General features: G+C 41.2%; 1 protein-coding gene across 1 annotated transcript in view; it reads left to right on the forward strand.

Annotated features, from left to right (window-relative positions):
• Nucleotides 1–14,692, forward strand: part of LDAH (lipid droplet associated hydrolase) — an 86,358-nt gene that overhangs the window by 13,990 nt on the left and 57,676 nt on the right. The window contains exons 3-4 of the mRNA XM_081100831.1: nucleotides 5,586–5,729; nucleotides 11,071–11,240. Of these exons, the coding sequence (XP_080956957.1) occupies nucleotides 5,586–5,729; nucleotides 11,071–11,240 (314 nt within the window). The remainder of the gene's footprint in view (nucleotides 1–5,585; nucleotides 5,730–11,070; nucleotides 11,241–14,692) is intronic.

Raw genomic sequence — 14,692 nt, forward strand, 5'->3', positions numbered from 1 at the left:
GCGTTTATGACATGCTGGAATTAGCTTCCGGCATTGAGGCTTCTCTCTCTCCCTCTCTCTCTCTCTAAAATAAATAAGAGTTGAGGTGATCTGTTGATAATAAGAATGGCATAGGGTGGGTTGGGGCTTTGAGGAAAGTGGTCAGCGTTGAAAATAGCAGATATGCAGGGTGAAAGGAATTATCGACGAAAAAAACAAGTAGAAAAAATTTGAGCAGCGTTGTGACCAAATAGCATGTGTGTTAGGAGTGAGGTCTAAAAGGGGAGAAGATGAAGCTGAACAGCTGGTAACGTAGCATGCTTTGGTTGCTAACCACTTCTGGGTAATGAAAAGTTCTAGGCCTGTGCTTCTTAAACTTGGTGTCAAGACCAGCGGTATCATCTGTAAACCTGTTAGAAATGCAAGTTCTTGCTCCCATCCCAGACCTTCTGAACCAGAAACGCGGGGTAGGGCAAGCTGTGTTTAACCAGCCCAGCAGGGGACTGATGTGACTTTCGGAATTATTTCAATTATGGGACACAGGTGTTGGCTCGGCCAGTCCACCCAGATTGTGAAATCATCTTGGTCATGGACTGGCAAGTGAAACTGTCAGTGAAGGGTCAGGTCTTTCAGGGAATGTGTGGGAATGACTAAAGAGTTGATAGATGACTCCCGTCTTAGAGGAGGCGAGGCTGTTATAAGGTGAACTGGTAAGTGGAGCAGACAGCTCACTCTCCTTCCCACTCAGAGGTATTCGTCACTCACTCAGTTGTACGAGGTGCTAGAAATACTGTGTTGCAAAAGTCTTTGCTCTCTCAGTGAGGTTTAGGAGGTGTTAGAGAATAGTGAAGGAATAGAGTCCCGAATAGGGAAGAGCCAGGGTGAGGATCTGGAGAAAGGGAAGCTGAAAAAATTTGTTGTTTTGTAGTCTCGTTATTTTATAGTGCTTTGGCATTTTCAGGTCACAGTTAGTGTCCTAGTGTTCTTCTGTGTCTGCCCTTCTATTCTCATTGCTGCCCCTGGCCCTTTTCCTTGGTGTTCGTGGGAGCTATAGGCTGGTACTGCTCAATAGTTGGTGGGATTCAGAATTGTTTGGCGGGGGGGGGGGGGGGCGGTTTGGGAGGCTAGTCTCTTTATACTTTGGGGAAATTTCGGATGACAGTATTTCAAGGTTTGTTAAACCACTACAGACGTCATGTTTAATCCATCTCTGAATAGACTGACATAACGTTTCATTTTAAATTACTTGGCTTTTGCAGCTAGCAAAATTAATTCATCACTTTTAAATTAGCAACGTTAATGAGGAGTGAATCCACATATTGAAGAACTTTTCATTTAGTTTCATCTTTTCCAGTGAACCCTTGTTGCAGAATTTCTGTTAAGTGGTACTATCCTTGGACTTTCTTTAAGAAGTAAAATGAGCAAAGGAAGGCAATTTGAGAACCCACTGTAGAATATATTGGATCATTGTAAATCTCAGATGGGGATAGTGGAACCATGGGACATGTCTTGTGTTGTGAGTACACTGATTAGAGATGGAGCAGAAGGCTCTGTCCATGTGACAACCTTCCATAAAGGTGCTATGCCACATTGCTTTGATATATGAAAGCTAGTCCCCTGCAGGAGTAACTGGAAGGCATTAAGTGTACTAGTATATGCCATGCTGAGTACTTAGGAGTTTACTACGATGGTCACCACAGCTCTGCTAGACATTGCTCAAAGCAGGCTAGCATTTGACTGTGTGTGTGTTCACGCATGTGTTTATAACACATTTTGATATCCTTTGATAAAATGTTTTACTTGTATTACTGTATTGGAATGTTTTCAAACATCTCTACACCTGGAGTTTTATATATATACAGACATATATCTGATGATTTTGGTTGTATAAACAAGACCCTTTTAATTTGCTTTGTGGTTTCCTACCCAGGAAGTTTAGTTCATGGTTCATAAAGTGTAACATAAGCCATAACGTTTAAGTGATGAAGTATGCAATGGCATTTAAACAGTTTGCCTTACATTGTCCACCTCTGTTACAAGTTGGATCGTCATGTTACTGGCATTGTGGACTCTCTGTTTCTTTAAGAGCCAAGTTCTTTATTTGTTCAGGGCCTTTGCACCTGTTCTTCTCCCGTCCTAGTATGCTTTTCTCTCAAATCCTTACAGGATCGATTTCCTCTCATCTTTTGGGTCTTAGCTAAATGCCACTTTCTCGGACATTTTTCTCAGGCCACCCTAATCTCTTTCCTTCTCTATCACATGATCCTATTTCCTTTCCTTAAATACATTTTTTATTGATTTCAAAGAGGAACGGAGAGAAAAAGAGAGATATAAACATAAATGATGAGAGAGAATCATTGATCAGCTACCCACTGAGGATGGAGCCTGCAACTGGACATTTGCCCTGACTGGGAATGTATCATGACCTCCTGGTTCATAAGTCGATGCCCAACCACTGAGCCACACCAGCAGGACAATCCTATTTCTTTCATAGAGTTATCACACTCTTGAATTATCTTATTTACTTATTTAGTTATGTGTATATATTCTCCTATGAAAATGTGAATTACAAAGAGGCCCTTCTCTATCTTGTGTCTAACAGAGTGACTTCCAGAGAGTAAGTGGTCAATAAATCATTGGTAACTAAAAGAATATTGTTTTATAGCAGCTCCATTATTTGGTACTTATGGTTTTATATGTCCTGTCATGGTAACTATTGCATCTAAATTATGTAGTTGTTATCTTTGGATTCTCCTTAATGTTAGACCAGTTTTAACATGCTAACAGCTTAAACTTACAGAATGTTACATGTCTAATTTAGTCAATAAAAAGTTTTTTTAAGTATAATAATTACAGTAATAGTAGCTACCATTTATTTAGCAACTACTATGTGCCTGGTATTGTTCAAGTGGCTGTCCATTTATTATTCCTAATGATAATGCCAACTACTTGATAGAGCTACTGTAAGATTAACTAAAACAGGGTATGTAAAAGATCCTAGAGCAGGTAATTTATATTCTTTTTTAAATTCAGTATTAATATTTTGTTTTGCATGTTCTTTCAGTCATCAAATATTTATTGACCACATATCATCTATGTGACCTTAGGCAAGTTACTTAACCTCTCTGGACTTCAGTTTCTTTATCCGTAAAATGGAAATAATAGTAGTACCTCATGTGAGAACAATGAGTTAATAATATATGTAAAGCACTTAAGTACTGCCTGTTGTGTAATAAGTTATAGCATTTAAAAATGTTAAATATTTTATGGCTGTATGAAGAAAACTAAGAGACTTTGCTGAGAAACATAAGACATTTGAATATGAAACATAACACATTCTGAAGTTATAATCAGTAATGTAAAAAAAAATATCACATCTTTCTAAATTCATGTATAAATGAGATGAAATTTCAATCTGAATTCCAAAGAGCTATTTTAAAATTGAAACTCATGAAAATAATTTCCAAGGTTAGGAGACCAGCCTAGAAAATTTAGGAAAAAAAATAAAGAGAAGGGATTTGCTGTACCTTCAAAACACAATGCAGTAATTGAGACAGTCTGGTGCTGGCAGAGGAGAAAAGGAAAAAAATAAGTGGAATTTATTTGGAATCAGAATTAGCAAGCTAGTGTAAGAATTCAGAATTGGATCAGAAGACATTTCAAATCAATGCAGAAAGAATGGATTATATAATAAATGGACTTGGGACACTTGGCTAATCACTTGGAAAGAAGTTGGATTGCTACTTTGTACTTTACACTACAAAAAATATCCCACACTCACTGAAGATTTAAATATAAAACATGGCCCTAGCTGATTTGGCTCAGGGGATAAAAAGCATCAGCCAATGGACTGGAGGGTCCTGGTTTGATTCCTGTAGAGGGCACATGCCTGGGCTGTGGGCTCGGTCCCCAGTAGGGGGCGTGCAGGAGGCAGCCGATCAATGATTCTCTCTCATCATTGATGTTTCTGTCTCTCACTCTCCTTCTCCCTCTCTCTCTGAAATAAATAAAAATATATTTAAAAAAATAATAAAACATGAAACAGAGTCATCCACATCCACCATACTGGAAGAGCCCCCATCCTGATACACCCCTCCTCCCTTCTTTCTCTCTAGCTGCATGGTGGCCGGTCAGCTGAACAAAGAGCATATTATTGCACCTGAGGAGGTTTTCACCTATTTAGCAAAGATGGTATCAACACCATCACAAAAAGGAATTTGGAACTAGAATGTGACAGAAACAAAAGAGCAGTGTGGATGATAAGGCCATCATACATTACCATCATGGCTAGACTGTGATGAAAAGTATGAATAGCTAGCATTTGTCCAGCACTTATGCATTGAGCAGTGTGTAAGTGCTTTACCTACATTAATTCACTTAGTTCTCACATGAGCTAGTATGATTATTATCCTCATTTTATGGACAAGGAAACCAAGGCCCACGGAGGTTTAATAACTTGCCAAAGGTCAAACACTTAGTCAGTGACAAAGCCAGGATTCTAGCCCAGGAGTCTGTGCCCTGATCCACTTGGCTACATTACCTATCTAGGAAACTAAGAGATGCAGACAATGAAGAAGAAATCAGTGCAGCAAAAACATGTCATGTGAGTGCAAAGAGGAGAAAACCTAACAGGAGGAAGAACAGGTAAATCGATTGGAGAAATAGATATTGCAGGAAATCGACTAGTATCTATCAAGACATAAGGATGATGATCCCAAGAGGAAAACCCCATTTTAACTGTCTTTTCTCCCTAAAGATGTATCAGATTGACTCTTTTTAACAGACCATTAATTTGTTCTTTCTCTGTAGCATACCCACATCCAAAATACCTCTGAACATACACAAGAAAAACCCACTTGTATTACTTGATGGTCTTTTCCCCAAAAGATCAAACTATACATCTGTTTACAATGTAAATACTTGTGATAAGTGACAAGGAAACATTTAGTAGCCTCCTTAAAGTTCTCTTTGTGAAAGATTCTTAACACTAACTTGTTTTCATGCAGCTTGGCAACTGTGCAAAGTCAAATCTTGAAGGGGCTCACAGGCAGCGTTAATGATTTAGACCATGCAGATGGCAATGGGAAGCCACAGAAAGGTGGTTAGGTAGAGAACTGCTATGGTTTGACGATAGCTCTCTGGGTGCTCTGAAGAGTGGACTTCAAGGGGACAAGATACAAGACCCATTTAGAAGGCTGTTCAGAAAACCCAACTGAAAGTGATAATAAGAAGGGAGAGAAGTGGACAAGGTTGAAATGTACTTTGGAAGCCACGTTGACAGGACTTACTGGTGAACTGGATGTGAAAAACAAGGAGAAACCAAGAATGACTCCTGGTGTTAGGACTTGAGTATTTGGGTTATGATTGGTGGTTTCATTTATTAAGTTGAGGCATGGGGAGGAAGAATTGATGGGAAACAGTTGGAGAACAAAGCAGGGGTAGATATTGTCTAAGTGATCATTCCCAGACTTAAAGTATAAAGGATATTAAAACTGACGTGTATGTAAATGTTACTGGATTTGTTGAGAAAAAAATCCTTTTCCATTCTGCACATCATCTTATGTGAGTTTTATTGCTTTGGTTAAGGCCTGTGCTTCTTTTCTCAGGTAACCCAGGATTTTCTGCCTTTTATGTGCCATTTGCAAAGGCTTTATACTCTTCAGTAAACAGGCGCTTCCCAGTTTGGATTATCAGTCATGCTGGCCATGTTCTGGCCCCCAAAGACAAGAAGATTCTTGCCGCTTCAGACGGTATGTCTTTATCAACATGTGCTTTCCTTTACAGTGAGGGAGTGTTCGTGTTTCCAGAGAGCCTGCTAAGATTAAGAGTTACACCAGTGCCTGTGGCATTGGGCCCAAGATGCCACATTTTAGTAATTTTAGGGTTTTTAGAGTCAATTCTACAGGTAATTTTCTGTAAAAATCTGGGCAGATTAAACAATTTGTCTAGGACTCCTCTATTTACCAACCAGTAATCAGCCATATATTGACTGAGCATGCTCTGCATTTCCAGGGTGGTACTATGGAGGAGTGATGGAGAAAAATTATTGTAAACCATGCCCCTTAGCCAGGGTCCTTACTTTAAAGAAGCTCTTACTGGCACTTAGAATAAGTGATAAGCAGGCCTGCTGATCACCTGGGGACTTAGGGCATTAACAAAGGAGAGGCCATGTGTGGGTTTCAAAAGACTTGGTGGAGTTAGGGACCTCATGGGTGGGGTGGCCTAGTTCTTTATCTGCTCTTTGCTAGTCGCTGTGACATACAGCTAGCTGTGTGTTTATTCAAGATGAGTGTCTGGAAATGGAGGCCTCCTTAATCAAAGCCTCAATGCCAGCCTCTCACCTGCTCTATGTGAGGTGATGGATGTATCAACTGGATTGAGGTAATCATTTCTCAATGTATATATTTATTAAGTCATCACACTGTGCACCTTTAACCCTTTGCGGTCCAGTTTTATTTTTGGAATTCAAACAGTCAGGTCCAAATTAATTGACGGGATTGAATGTTAAACCAGTTTGCAGTGTCGACCTCAGCCTCGACGTTGGACCTGCTCCTAGCGCCTGGTGTGTCAAGTCAGCCTCCACATTGGACCGAAAAGGGTTAAAAACAGTCACATGTACAACCTAAATATGTATGATTTGTATTTTTCAATCATACTTCAGGAAAGCTGGAAAAAGAGAAAAAAATAATTGTAGTAAGTGGACACGGGGTACATGGGGACTTATTATACTACTCTTTGTACTTTTGTGTATGTTGGAAAGTTTCCACTGTTGAAAAAAAAATAGTTTTCAAGAAATAAAGAAGGATTATAGAATCTTAGACCTAAAAGTGTCTCCATCAAATCCCACCTGGAACCCTTATTTTTCAAGGACGGAAAGACCCAGCAGAGCTAAATGGGCTGCTAGTGAGTCGCAGGACCTCAGCAGGAAGCCAGCACTTCAGTATTCAGTTCAGCGTGTGCTGCTGGTGGGTCATCTCAGTTGGCCGTGCTGGGTACTAATGAGGCTGAGGCTGATTTCTAGATTAGACCTTCCATGGTCGCAAGTTATACCCTCTAGTCTGTGACCCTTTTCCTGCTGTGACTCGTAAAGGGGACAGGATAAATGGAGTGTAGATGAAACAAGGAACTCATTGCAAGTGCTTGCATAAACACTCTTCTATGTGCCTTTTTCAGAGTGTCTTTTTCTCTCTGTTTACATGTATGTGCCCGTGTATGTATGTGTCCCCCTGGGAATACAGCCTACTTAAGAGATGTTTACACTTTGCTTAAAGACTAGGGTATATACTTTGAAACGTAGGTAGACATTGATTACCTAGCAGTGAGTGATTCTAAGTTCACTGAATATTTCAGTTATTGCCTTGATTAAAAACATCTATTTCAACAACCCATCATATTGAAATGTGACTGAAAGTGAATAAAATGTACAGCAAATACTTGCTCTGCTATGAAATATTGTAAAAGATATATTTTTATTGTCTTAAGTTACTTTTTGATATATGCCCAAAGACAGTTTTAGGTTCAATAAAGCAATCATTCAAGCAGAACATGAATAGCAACTTGGAAAGCTGAAAATGGATTCTTGAAGGGCAACCCTAGATCCGGGGCTCTCAGACTTGGGCATGGGTCAGAATCCCAGAAGGTGGTTTATTAAAACAGATTACAGGGCGCTACCCCCTGAGGGGTCCTTTCAGTTGGTGTGGGGGTAGGACCTGAGAATTTGCATTTCTAACAAGTTCCCAGGAGATGTGGATGCTGCTGGCCCTGGGACCACATTTTCAGAGCCTCTGCCATAGACCGTCACCAGTAAACGCTGGTGCGGAAAACCAGGGAAAGGGGCCTGGTATGTACCTGAATTTCTGGGAAATGCCTTTAATTCATGTTTGAATTGACACCTTGTTATGTGTAACTTTAGTTTGAGTATGCTTATTGCTTAGGCTGCCCGTGTACTATTGAGGTAATAACTTAGTAATTAAAGCGAGGGTCCTTTGCTACCTCATGAGAACAGTGCCATCTAGAGGCATTAGCCCAAAGGGCCACCAGGGGGCCAAGGAAGCTGTGGTTTCTAGAGGGGGTGAAAGGGCAAATCATCACATCAAGGGTTTATGGACAGCCTACTAGGTTCTTATGTGTGGAGCTGCAGAGGTCTACACAGGAGTAGCAATGCTGCCTTTCAAGTTAGTGACGGTCCATCTGTGCTCTGACTGGCCCAAAAGTTCTGGGAAGGGCAGGTGGAGCTCCAGGCCTCCCTAGTACCCCATTCACCCAGAACAGTTCCCCTTTCATCTGTTTTACATGTTGGAGGTTATGCTGGCAAATGCATGCTAGAGGACATGGCTTTGGATAGTCAGGACAGATATATTATTCATCATCCAAGATTATTATTCTAAAGTACAGGTTTTCTGACGTGCAAACTATGGTGTGAAATGTATGTAATCACTGAGAGAAAGGACATAAGCTATAACCACACATCAAGTGTTAAAAGTATGTTTTGCTTCATATTAGCACATGTTAGAATTATGAACAGTTGGAAATAATATTCTCGCTGCACCACATTATCACGCTCATAAATTGAGTATAATTGGGAGAACAGATGTTCACCAATGTCAGAAGGGGGTGACTCAGAAAAGGAGTGTGAAAAGAAAATTTGAGGAATTAGAAGTATAAGCTCTTTCTGGCTTTGATTTACTGTAGAGTCAGCTTCCTGGATGGCAGATTCATTATCAACTATTTGAAGTCATTTGTTCAAAAAGTATAACATAAAAGCTGGAAATCATGGTGGTTTAGTTTCAGCTGATAAAACATCTAAAAAAGTTACACAGTCTTTCAACTAATGATGAACCCGGGTCGTGCTTATCCAAAGAAACACTAAACCACTCCAGTTCCAGCCCTCAAACCTGAAAGAGAGAGAGAGAAAACCCAGTAGAGCTTTCTCTCTTGCCAGGACTGTGATTAGCAGAAGGACTTGGACGTAAAGTGGAATGACTAGATGAGCCCAAGGCAGAGAACATGAGACAATCAAGCCTCTAGAAATAAACAAGGCGGTCTCTAAGTAGGTAGGAGGAGTTAACAAGCAAATTGTTAGAGCCTCAGGGGAGACAGAAGGAGGAAGCGCAGCAGGACTAGGGAGGAGCAATGCCTGTAAGGTCATGTGACACTGGCCAGATCGCTGCCCCTCCAGTCACATCCTTAGATATGTCCTCACTGCTCACACTGTGGGGTCCACACTCCTTGGTGATGTTCAGTGTCCTCTTGGATCCAGTCTCTGCCTTCCTTTCTAACCTTATTTGTTCCGCCTCTTCCCCTAACCACAGACAGCCATGGACATCATAGCTGTGTCCAAAATTACACCTCGCACTTTTATGCCTTTTGCTTTTATTATTTGCTAAGTCTATAAAATTATCTTCTCCTCGCTGAATCAGTCCATCTCTCACTATCTTTCTCTCTCTTCCCAGCCCCATCATTTCCCCCATTGAAATTCCAGACCATTGGTTTTAGTCAAGTGGCAAGCATAATTTGATTACCCTGTATTTCACCATCTGTTTGGAGAATAATAATTAAAAACTATTCTATAAGACATGTTTGGAGTTTACAGAGTTTTTTGTTTGTTTTTTAAGTAAGGTGGCGGTTTTAAGTATAGCGCCTGCCTACCATCCCCTCTCTGTGTGGCATGCCTTGAAGGCTAACAGACTCCCACCAATGTTCAGGTACAGGGAGGTTACAGAATACTTGGGGAGCCGGGGACAGTCGAGGCCTAAAGGTGAGAGTGTACTTTCTCATCAGCTTAGACAACTCCAGGCACAGTCGTGAAAGGAAGACCTTTGCACCGGTGACTTAAGTAAGCGCAAAGGACTAGAGACAGTGCTCGTCCTCTGCCTCCCGTGTTTAGCACGAACCTAGAAAAGTCCTTAGGCGCTTTTGTATTCCATTGGGAGTAATGAAGAAGTGACTGGTGGTTTCCCTACAAAATTAATGTGGGATAGCTAGGAACAGCATTCTTAATTTAAAACTTTTATTTTGAGAAAGTTTTTTTTTAAACTATAGAGAAGGACAATTATATAACAGTCTAAGATTCTGTTATTCACTACTCTTTAGATAGTTAACACTGCCCTAATTACATATTTTTGTTAATTAAATAAGTAATACTTACCCTGTGCTAGTCACAGAGGACGCAGAGATGAAGAGATGGACCTTGCCTTCACGGAGCTCACAGCCTAAGAAAGGAAATAAACAGGCACCCATACAGTTGTGCAAAGGGCTATATAGTCAGAGCAGAGTACTGGTTAAACGCAAAGGAAGGCTCATTTCTTTTTCTTAACGATTAGCTCTAGATAAAGTGTTAATTAGTCTTGAGGAATCTAGAGGACAGTTCATTTGTTGAGAGGAAGAGAGGCGATTTCAGGTCAGGACTGTGCTGGTTAAAAGAAACAGCTTACAGCATTTCCACAGTCTGAGTTCTTCAGGCAAACAAAGATTATATTAAAAAATGAAGCGTGTCATGGGGTTTCTTAGTTGTTTATGGAGAATATAAATTAGCCTAAACAGTGGTTCTCAACATGTGACCCTAGGACCAACAACTTCAGCATCTCTTGGAAACTCATAAATGCAAATTCCCAGGCTCCAGCCCAGACCTGTTGGATCAGGGACTCTGTGGTGGGGCCCAGCGGTCAATGTTATAACAAACCCTGCAGAGGGTTCTGAGATCCATTGGCCTGAACGAACAGTAGTGTAGGGATATTTGAATATTTATGAAATAGCCATGGAATATTTGAATAGTCCCAGAATATTTGAAAATTCATGGACTGTGAGGAGAGAGAGAGACCTGGTTTGAGTCTCCCCCTCTTACTTAGTATGTGTCTGTCATTCTATCACCTGATGTCTGTGAGCTTCTGTAAAATGAACATACTGACACTTCCTGTCCGGGGTTGTTGTTGAGGTAATCTAAGTAGTGCCTAACATGCTAGCTAGCACACTGCTGGCGTCACATAATTGGTAATTACTGTTACTACTACTGTTATTTTAAAAATATTTTCCCCAGTGAATTTATTACTTTTACTTATTGAATAAAAAACATGCTTATATTTTTGGTTTTAGATCCAAATGCTCAAGAAATTAAGGACATCTATGGACTCCGTGGTCAAGTAGAACACAAGGTCGCTTTCCTGAGAACTCATGTACCAAAGGAAACCAAGCTGGTGGTCATCGGCCATTCAATAGGCAGCTATTTTGCCCTTCAGATTTTGAAGCATGCGCCTGAGCTCCCGGTAAGTGTGCCCCAGGAGGCGGCTGTGGGTGCCCGGCTGTGCACTTGCACAGATCCCCTCGGCTTTCCTTTGTCCTTGTATCTCTTGTTTAATTGACAAATGGAACAGAGAGAGGATACTTGGCAGCTGCCTTTATCCTTTTCCCCATATTACTGTGGGCCTGTGCAAGTGTATGGTCATGCTATTTCCATGTTTGAAAAAATAATGCTGAAGGAGGTAGGAATTTTCCAACTGAATGCCTTTTAATCTAGGGTTAACTGGAATTCTTTAGTTGCATGTAACTTGTTGTCTTTTATGAAGGAATATTTAAGAGCAGTCACTAGGTAAGACTTAGATAAGAATCTATCTTTATGTGGGAGAGATTGTAAATGTTCATGCCTCTTTATAAAAGGAAGAAAATGTATCATCATCATTGATAGGAAAACAGCTGTCTTTATGAAACACAAAAATCTTTATTTAGGCCCAAGTATGAATTATTATCAGTTTTATAGCTTGGCAGCCTTTTTGAGACACTTATGATTCATTCATCCATTGATTCATTCATTCATAAACACTAATTAGGTGCCACTATGTGCCAGAGACACTGGAGACATAACCACCTATTGAAAGTGCTCAGGAGAGAGTGAAACTACAAGAGACTTCAAAATAAAACTTCATACTTTCAGTAACACATACCATTGAAATAACCCATTGAATGGATGCGATTCACAACATAAATTATTTTTTCATTCAAAAAACATCTATAATAATAAAAGAGTAATATGCTAATTAGACTGGACAACCTTCCGGACAAAGCAGGGGCTGTGAGGGAAGCCTGGGTGCCGGCAGCCGGGGGAAGGAAGGCCTACTCTTGCATGAATTTTGTGCATCGGGCCTCTAGTATTAAATACTTGCTTTGCCATATGTCAGACCTCGTGCTGTGGTTTGAGAACTTCCCAATGAATGAGGCAGTCTTTGAGGTAAGAGAGTCTGAAGTCTGAAGGAGGAGACAGACTAAGCCATGGGTGTGATAACTGCTAAGTAGCTGTAGGGTGTATGGGAGCATGAGTGCCATTGAACCTGGTCATCAGGAGGCAAGGTAGGAAGTGATTCCTTCCTTTTGCATGGCTTCTGCTCTCTTCTGTGCCTCCTGACTCTCCTCTATGTCAGGAGGTTACCATCTTTTTTTTTTTATTAATATATATTTCTTTATTGATTTCAGAGAGGAAGGGAAAAGGAGAGAGAGAGAGAAATATCAATGATGAGAGAGAATCATTGATCGGCTGCCTCCTGTACACCCCCTACTGGGGATCGAGCCCGCAACCCAGGCATGTGCCCTTGGCCGGAATCGAACCTGGGACCCTTCAGTCCTCAGGTTGATGCTTTATCCACTAAGCCAAGCCGGCTAGGGCAAGAGGTTACCATCTTTGCCGTGACTGGTTTGGCTCAGTGGATGGAGCGTCGGCCTGCGGACTGAAGGGTCCCAGGTTTGATTCCAGTCAAGGGCATGTACCTTGGTTGCGGGCACATCCCCAGTGGGGGCTGTGCAGGAGGCAGCTGATCGATGTTTCTCTTTCATGTTTCTCTCTCATCGATGTGTCTAACTCTATATCCCTCTCCCTTCCTCTCTGTAAAAAAATCAATAAAAATATTTTTAAAAAAAGAAAAAGAAAAAAAGGGGTTACCATCTTTACAAGCCCTGTCACTTAGTGGTCCTGTTTGCACAATTGCTGTGACCCCTGGCACAACACCGAAGTTCAGATATATCCACAAATACTTGCTTTGTCATCTTTTGTCAGGGTGACTTTGGACAATTTATTGAGTCTCTCTGTACCTCTGTTCTTCATCTATAAAGTGGGGGTAATATGTCTTTCAAAGGATTTTTTGAGGAGTGATATAACGAATTAGAAAGGGTGCCTAGAAGTTAAAAGTTTGCTGTAGGTGTTAGTGACTATTAAGGAAATGACTGTGGATTATTACCTCCGTCACTAGGTTAGCTGCTAGGTTAGTTATCTACTGCTGTGTAACAAACTGCTCCAAAAACTTAACAATGTAAAACAATATATGTTTATTTTCTCACAGTTTCTGTGCGTCTAGGACCTGACCATGATTTATCTGGGTCCTCTGCTCGAGGGCCTTTCATAAGTCTTTAATCAAAAGGTCTCATCTGAAAAATCAAGTTGAGAGGGAATTGCTTACAAGCTCATTTGCATGGTTGTTGGCAGGACTCAGTTCCTCGAAGGTTGTTACACTGAGGGTCTTGGTTCATCCCTGATAGCTGGCTGGATGCCACCGTCAGTTCCTTAACGCTTGGGAAGAGCAAGTGTGGGAGAAGAGCCAGAGAAGGAGTCTGCTGGCAAGATGGAAGTCACAACTGTAACCTAATTACAGAAATGATAGTCCCACTACCTTTACGGTATTCTGTTTGTTAGAAGCAAACCACTAGGTCCAGCCCCCACCGAAGAGGAGCAGATTACACGAGAGCATGAACATTCAAGGAAAGGATCCCTGGGGGCCGTGTCCCACCACTCCTACAGTTAGGATTTCACTGGTGTGGTGTACAATCAAGCATGTAGAAGCACACACATAATTTATTTCCCAGTCTAGGAAGTGACTTGGTCCTGTCAAGTGAAATGTAGCAAACTGATACGAAATAAAATGTTCGTTATTAGTTGTTCTGGGTGTTTTTAAAGCTTTAAAAACATTTTTAAAAGAGTACTTGCACATTTGAAATAATAATAGCATTACTGTTTGTGATGGCTAATTTTATGTGTTAACTGACTGGGATAAGGACACCCAGATAGCTGGTGAACATACTTGTGAATTTGTCTGTGAGGACGTTTCCAGGAGAGGTTATTGTTTGCACCAGTAGACTGAGAACAGAAGACCGATCCTCTCCCTGTGGTCTAGCATCATGCAATCCTTTGAGGGCCGAAAGAGAACAAAAACTCTGAGGAAGGGTGAATTCTTTCTCTCACTTCTTGAGCTGGGACACCCACTTTCTCCTGCCCTAGGTCACTGGGTCTACGGGTTCTCAAGCCTTCAGACTCCAGGGCTCACACCGGTGGCACCCCCAGTTCTGAAGCCTGATTACACCACTGGCTTTCCTGCTTCTCAGCTTGCAAAGGGCAGATTGGCTAATCGCATGAGCCAGGCCCGCCACTGGGTCTCCATATATATAATACAGCTCCACATATCTTCTGTTGCTTCCGTTTCTCTGGAGAGCCTTGATGAGTAGTACACTATTGTATAAACACCAAGAAGAAAATATTCCCTCCTGTGCCCTTCAGTTTATTGACTTAATCACAGATCTGTTCTTGGGGGTTTTGTCTGTTCGCTCCACACCCGTTCTGCATGTAGTGCATCATCTCCCTCATGCATCTGTGGGAAGAGTTGTTCTACACATTGGTTCGGAACCCACCTCCCTTTTTGACTCTCGTTCACAATGTCTGTCGGGGAAGAAGTACAAGGCA

Source organism: Myotis nattereri (assembly GCF_964212035.1).
Source record: "Myotis nattereri genome assembly, chromosome: 10".
Lineage (NCBI taxonomy): Eukaryota > Metazoa > Chordata > Mammalia > Chiroptera > Vespertilionidae > Myotis > Myotis nattereri.